Source organism: Palaemon carinicauda, chromosome 28 (genome assembly GCF_036898095.1).
Source record: "Palaemon carinicauda isolate YSFRI2023 chromosome 28, ASM3689809v2, whole genome shotgun sequence".
NCBI classification, from domain to species: domain Eukaryota; kingdom Metazoa; phylum Arthropoda; class Malacostraca; order Decapoda; family Palaemonidae; genus Palaemon; species Palaemon carinicauda.
Genome location: NC_090752.1, coordinates 41,562,055 through 41,569,338, shown reverse-complemented (window position 1 = coordinate 41,569,338; position 7,284 = coordinate 41,562,055). Strand labels below are relative to the sequence as shown.

Sequence of the window (7,284 nt, the reverse complement as noted above, 5' to 3'; positions counted from 1 at the left end):
AGTGAGATTCCTGCCCTTCCTACATCAGGAAAGAACCTGCATGGTTTGATGCCTTGGTGAAGGCAGTAGCAGGTACTCCGAGGAGACGGAACAACCCAGCAGCAGTTCCTTCGGTAAGAGAAGAACTGCACTCTGCTAGACGGGAGGAGTCCTCCATACCATCGCTGCTGGAAGGATTCCTTCCAGCTCGAAGAGAGTCGAAGGACGCCAAGACAGTCCTTAAGAACACCGCAGCCAGTGTGGCACCATATCCACAAGAAAGGTCTCATTAGGCCTCTCCACCAGCAAAAGGGAAATCAGTAAGCAACGTGCCCTTGGCTAAAATGGTTTACGACTGACCCACCCCAGGTTCTTATGGGTAAGAGCTCGTTGGTGTATGATGACCAAGATCATAATGACGACTATCCCCCAAGGGTTGCTAGTCCAAAGTACACGGAGGCAGAACAGAAGGAGTCAGAGTACACCTGGCAGGTCTTGGCTTGCATGAGGTCCATCAACGGGTTAGCAACCCGCTGACTGTCTCTCAAGATGGCAAGGACACCATCCCTGACCACATGTATGGTACTCAGCCACCCACTAAGGCCAGTGCAGCTTTGCCCTGGTCAAAGGGGTTGACAGGTACTTGGAAGAAGGCATTCTCCTAGATCACTGGCTCTTCCAATTCCCTCAGTACGGGCTCGTCCTCGAAACTCCTCCCGCCCCCGTTTGTGCACCAGAGGAAATATTACAATGTCTCGGATGAGCCCCTTCTTGCCTTGCCTCCAGACCATTCCAGAGGCACTCTCTAGAGGAGTCTCCTTTGAGAGACTGTCTGGACTCTCAGTCACTTTCTCTGCGACCGAGGACCTAAACATGGAGCAGGTAGTGAAGCATGCCATGCAAGCTACATCGAGGCCTGATCTGTGGTAGGATCTATGGGACACCTCGTTATAACCGAAAACTGGTCTAAGGAAGTTAATGGAAACTTTTCTATTGTCGGGGAGAAGAACCATCGAGTTTCTTGCCCACCAGGCATTCAACTTATGGGCTAATGCCATCCTCAGGTGACGGGACTCGATAATTGAAAGACTTCAGTAGCATGTTCCGCACACAGATGTGACAAGGCTCACTCCCAACGGTTCCTCCCTTTCTGGCCAGATGTCGAGCGGATAGCGGAACGCTGGAGGAAGTCCAACCAGGACTCCCTTCCCAATGGGGCATTGAGATCCTGGCCCTGTCGCACAGCTCCTCCATAGAAGAAGCAGTCGTAGACCTTAAAACCGCTGACAACTAGGACATCTACCTCCTCTAGAAAGGTGTTGAAGAAGCCCTTTCCAGCCAAATAATGGAAGGGTTCCAAGTCCTCTCGTGAAAGAAAAGGAACAGAGTGAGCGGCCAACACCGTGGCCGCTAGAACGAGCAATCGTCCCACTTGTCCATCAGTGGGGATCTCTGCAACATCACTGGCAAAGGTGGTTGCAGCCTAGGGCCGAACCCTAGACAATCTCCATGATTCGGTCAGGGTTTCATGTCCTGTCCACTTAATCTCTCACTCCATTGACTCGGAATCCAGTTCCATCAAGCTCCTATGTGAAGGGATTCACAAAGGAGCAGGCTCTCCCGACTAAAATCCAGACCATGTTGGAGAACGATACTCTCTAGAGGGTCTCAGACAGATCCCCAGTCTTCTTCAGTCGACTATTTCTTGTGAAAAAGGTGTATGGAGGCTGGAGAACCTTCATTGACCTCTCAGCTCTGAACAAGTTTGTCAGACAAACTCCGTTCTGCTTGGAGACGGCAGACATGGTCAGACAAGCGGTAAGACCACAGAACTTCATATGCACACAGGATCTCGAGGACAAATAATTCCAGATCCCAATCCATCCGTTTTCAAGGAAGTATCTCAGGATCGTGCACGACAACACACAATAACAGTTCAAGGTGCTGTGCTTTGGTCTTTCCAGAGCACCCCAAGTATTCAGGAGAGTGTTTTAGGTAGTATGCTGTCCAGGGCAGTAGCCACCCATTGAGATACTACTGCCAGAGAGTTATGGGTCCTTTGATTGGCCAGACAGTACTACATTGGATCCTTCTCCCTTGTTAAGGTTCATTTCCCTTTGCCTACACATACACCAAATAGTCTAGCCTATTCTTTACATATTCTCATCTATCCTCATACACCTGAGAACACTGAGATTAATAAACAATTTTTCTTCACCTAAGGGGTTAACTACTGCACTGTAATTGGTCAGTGGCCACTTTCCTCTTGGTAAGGGTTGAAGAGACTCTTTAGCTATAGTAAGCAGCTCTTCAAGGAGAAGGACATTCCAAAATCAAACCATTGTTCTCTAGTCTTTGGTAGTGCCATAGCCTCTATACTATGGTCTTTCACTGTCTTGAGTTATAGTTTCTTGCTTGTGTGTACACTCGGACACACTATTTTATCTTATTTCTCTTCCTCTTGTTTTGTTAAAGTTTTTATAGGTTATATAGGAAATATTTATTTTAATGTTGTTACTTTTTTAAGATAATTTATTTTTCCTTGTTTCCTTTCCTCACTGGCTATTTTCCCTATTGGAGCCCCTGGGCTTATAGCATCCTGCTTTTTCAACTAGGATTGTAGCTTAGTAGGTAGTAGTAATAATAATAATAATAATAATAATAATAATAATCATTAATAATGATAATAATAGTGTTATCTAGGGCTCACATGATCAGCGTTTGTCTCCTAAGATACCTCAAAGGTTGCCTGATCCTAGAAGACTCGGTGGCAACCCTTCTTCAGCACTGAGGCAGACTCTTCGTGTTTTGCCAAGATCTGAGGATCGTGGTAAATCTCGAGAAGTCATCCCTGCTTCTCTCTCAAAGACTGGTATATCTTGGTATGATCATGAACACCAGCCTCCAGAAAGTCTTTCCATCAGACAACAGGGTACAGAGGCTGAGGAAGGTAGCAACCCCCTTCCTCATACAAAAAGAACTACCAGCCCAGCAGTGGTTGCGTCTCCTAGGTCACCTATCATCCCTGGCCCGTCTAATGCCCAACGGCTGCCTCAGAATTCAATCTCTTCAGTGGTGGTGGATGTTCAGGTGGAATTAGCACAGCGACTCCCCGGACACGTTAGTCCCCATAGGACTAGAGCAGCAGATGGACCTATGGTAGTGGGTGGCAGACGAGAACCTCCTCAGAGAGGTCGACCCTCTTGTACCTCCTCCAGAATTGATGGTCTATTCAGATACGTGAAAAGAAGGGTGTGGGGCCCATATGCTGCATCACATGGCCTCTGGGCTTTGGTTTGAGTCCAAAATGTACTAGCACATAAATCTTCTAGAGATAAGGGCAGCCCTCTCGGTGGGTCATTCTCCAGTGTTGATGAGCGACAACACCACAGTAGTGGCTTAAATAAACAAACAAGGCGGTACCTTTTTGCAGCCCCTATGTAATCTAGCAGTAATGATAAGGAGGGCAGAAGACAACTCGGTGTTCCTATCGGCTTACTTCATTCTAGGCAAATGGAATGTGCTCAGGGACAATCTGAGCAGAGCTACTCAGATAGTGGGCTCTGAGTGGTCTTTGAATCATTTAGTAGCTAGCAAAGTCCTGACTTTGTGGGGTTCCCTGGTTGTGGATCTGATCGCAATGTCCCTGAACTTCAGGTTCCCACTGTACTGCTCCCCAGTCCCAGATTCTCAGGCTCTCTGGCAAGATGTATTCCAACAACGATGGGACAACCTTGACCTTTACGCCTTTCCCCCTTTCTTTCTGATGAGAAGGGTGCTCAACAAGACCAGAGCATCCAACAACCTCTCTATGACCCTCATAGCTCCACTATGGCATCACGCAAAGTGGTTCCTGGACCTTCTGCAACTCTTGACGGAGATCCCGAGAGAACAACCTCCATGACACGATCTACTCAAACAGCCACATATGAACATCTTTCACAAAGTTGTAAGCTTCGCTTCAAATTAATGCTTGGAGACTGTCCAGCACCTCCTTTCTCAGAAAGGCTTTTCGCAATGAGTTGCAAAGAGGATGACTGGATACCTTCATTGATCTTCGGCTTCAATCTACCAGGCCAAGTGGACTGTCTTCTGTGGTTGGTGTCGTAAAAGGGGTATCTCTTCCCTCTATGCCACTTGGTGGTAAAAGGCTATCGTTCAGCCTTGAGCCTTGCCTTTAGATCGAAAGGAGTTGACATTTCCTCTTCATTGGAGTCATCTCTTCTCATACAAAGTTATGAGCTTACCTGCCCCTAGCCAGATGTTAAACCGCCTCCATGGAATGTGGTTTGCATCCCTCAGTCCCTGAAGGGTGCTCCCTATGAACCATTGAGCCAGGTAACAGATCGCCACTTCACTTTGAAAACCGTGTTCCTACTTGCTTTGGCTTCGGCCAAAAGAGTTACCAAGATTCATGGTCTTTCCTACAGCATCGCCTATTCAAGGTGATGTGGGGAAGTAATACTCGGTTTTTCCACGAGTTTATCGCTAAGACTAAAAATCAGGGAGTAGTGGATCCTAGATTCAGGACCTTCCGGATTGGGAGTCTTCGTACTGTAACTGATGACCCAGATTAACTGTTACTTTTCCTATTGAGGAGTTTGAGGTATTACCTTAAAAGAACAGCAGCAGCTCGCCCCCGAGTGTCAGCACTCTTCATCAGCACAGGGAAGATCAAGAGGAGGATGAAAAAGAACACCATGCACAGAATCCCGATCCTCCTGCAACACGACGGCCCAGAGCTCAGGACATTAGGGGTATTAGTACGTCCCTAGGGTTCAAAAGAAACTACTGTGATGCAGGTCCTACAGGCTGGTGTGTAGAAGCTTCAGACGACCTTCACCACCCATTATCTGGAAGACGTGACCCACCGGAATTATTATTATTATTACTATTACTAGGTAGGGTACAACCCTAGTTGGAAAAGCAGAATACTATAATGGAGACTTTTTCCATTGGTCCTGTGGTGGCTGCACAACAAGTGGTTTAAATACCTCAGGCTCCTTGATGGATAAGTAGCAGATGGCTGAGGACAAAGGTTACCCAGGATTAGTCTGGGATGAATGTTAAGAATGTCTGCTCTTTCTTTCTTTCATCTACCCCTCCCTTGGGGAATAGCGCCCATTGTACTCTGCAAACTGGCCTTGCATATCTGCAGGTAAAACCATTTCCCTTGTGTAACCTAGTGTATTAGTAATACTTATGTCCCCATACCCTTTGGCGAGGCTGGATTGGGTAACAAATATGGTTAATTCTATAGATTCCTATGTTTCTGAGAATTCTTACCTAGACCAGTCACATTGCTAGTATCATAAGCATACAGCCCGTGTCCAGCAAAAAGGGCTGGGCAATCTACCAAGCAAGCAAACACACAGATTGTTGAGGCCACTGACCATGCGTTGCATAGCGAGGTGTAAGGGTTTTATCTGTTACGTGCAGAGCACATATAGGGAAAACCTCGGGTCAAATACCAAGCCAGTTGGTTCAAACTTCCACCCTCGTAATGGGTGAGTCATCCCTATAAATAGCGAAAGAGTTTGTATTTAGCGTCGGAACAAATGACAAATTTGAAAGTCATTTGTATTTTCTTAACGATACAAACCTATAGCTGTTTATACAAATTGGCCTACCACCACCTGTCCCACAAGAAGTCCTGCCTGCAATGAAAAGTAACGAGACAACACTAGGTGTGAGTGAGCCGGGTAATGGGCTCCCCCTTCCCGCTAACGAGTGGGTGGGTAGTTACACCTTGCTATAAGTCTTATGGCTGGTCTTCCAGCTTTGCCCAAAGTATAATCCCTATAAATGGCTACAGGCTTGTATCCTAAGGAAAAATACAAATTATTTTCAAATTTGTCATATTTCTTTAAGGGGTATGTCTATGAGTAAATAGAAAATTTACTTTAACAACTCCAGTAAAGGTTGAATGAATGACAATTATCATCGCAAGAATATATCCAGGTTTAAGAGGTCAACAGACATCATTGACCCAGCATCGTACATGTAAGCAATGACTAAAATTATTAGAAATTTCAGGGATAATGTATGTTTATATTTATGTACATATCAATTTTGAACTTACAATTATATCAACAAAATATATAGGGGAGAACAAAGCACTAACAAGGTAATCACAAACCCTTATCTTCACATTAATAGCAAAGGGAATAAAACATTAAGTATCTCTGTAATGTTTAGACTTGGAGGTAGCATGATTGATTATCAAGACACCGTTGCAGTAGATGCACACTAATGCGTGGCTTTGGAGAGGATATTTGACACAGTATTTTACAAAAGAGATATTATTAAGAAATACATAACAATTAAGCCTACTTAACTACCTCACTCGTACACATTGCTAAGTTGTATCTACTCCAAGCTTTCTCACTCTACCTGTTAAATAGCAGCTATTGTGGACCAGGTCAATTTCAGGAAGTAGCTTATTATTCCCCAGCTGGTTTCATAGCAGAAAATTCTCATTACCGGCCAAATCCGATACTGAGATTCCACGTTGTAAAATTCTGTTTGTACTCTCAATTTTTGACAAGGAACCCAATACTTTGCAGTGTACGGATCCTTTGGTTTTGTAGGATGACAGCAATGACCACTGACGTAATTTAAGTTAAAGGTACCATGGGTATTGAATTGCACAGATTTAGGTGTGTTTGATATGGTATTGCTCAGCATTATTGGTGCTTCTATGTATCTTACATTTAATTATCATGCGTCACAATTACTGTATAGTATATGACTTTTTACACAGACGTGCGACTTACATAAAGTGATATTATATTAACAAATGTATAAAACTGAAGGACACATTGGTTACAAATGTTCTTGAATGAATGTAAACCATAAATATTGTAAAGGAAGGTTTTGTAGGGAATTAAGGGTAGAGATATTATATGTAGTACACAATTTGTTGAAAAAGCTCTTGAGATTATCCAATTCTTGTCAAACTTTGGTAAAATCAAGAAATTTGTCTTCTTTTCTATGCTTTACTAATTAAGCCCCATTGGATTGAAAAAACAGATGTCGTCTTCGGGCTTAATAGGACAGTTGAAGGCTTCCTTAAACAATTTGTTGTTTTGTAATCCCAGCTTCACTCTGTAAAGGAAGAAGTAACTTGGTTAAAAATGAATCAGCACCCAATACAGTATATTGCCAACACATTTACCGCCTTAATTTTTATCCTTAAAGAATAAAAACTCCTAAAATTTAACCACAGTAAATTTGCATAGACTTTATTGGAGTACTTTACTACTTCAAATATTACTGAATTTATAGTATTTTTAGGTAAGGTAA

The 7,284-nt window shown here is 43.9% G+C and overlaps 1 protein-coding gene across 1 annotated transcript in view; it reads right to left on the bottom strand.

Annotated features, from left to right (window-relative positions):
* Window positions 1–5,920: 5,920 nt before the first annotated feature.
* Window positions 5,921–7,284, bottom strand: part of LOC137621522 (membrane metallo-endopeptidase-like 1) — a 52,470-nt gene continuing 51,106 nt past the window's right edge. The window contains exon 21 of the mRNA XM_068351878.1: window positions 5,921–7,086. Coding sequence (XP_068207979.1) covers window positions 6,981–7,086 — 106 coding nt within the window. The 3' untranslated portion in view covers window positions 5,921–6,980. The remainder of the gene's footprint in view (window positions 7,087–7,284) is intronic.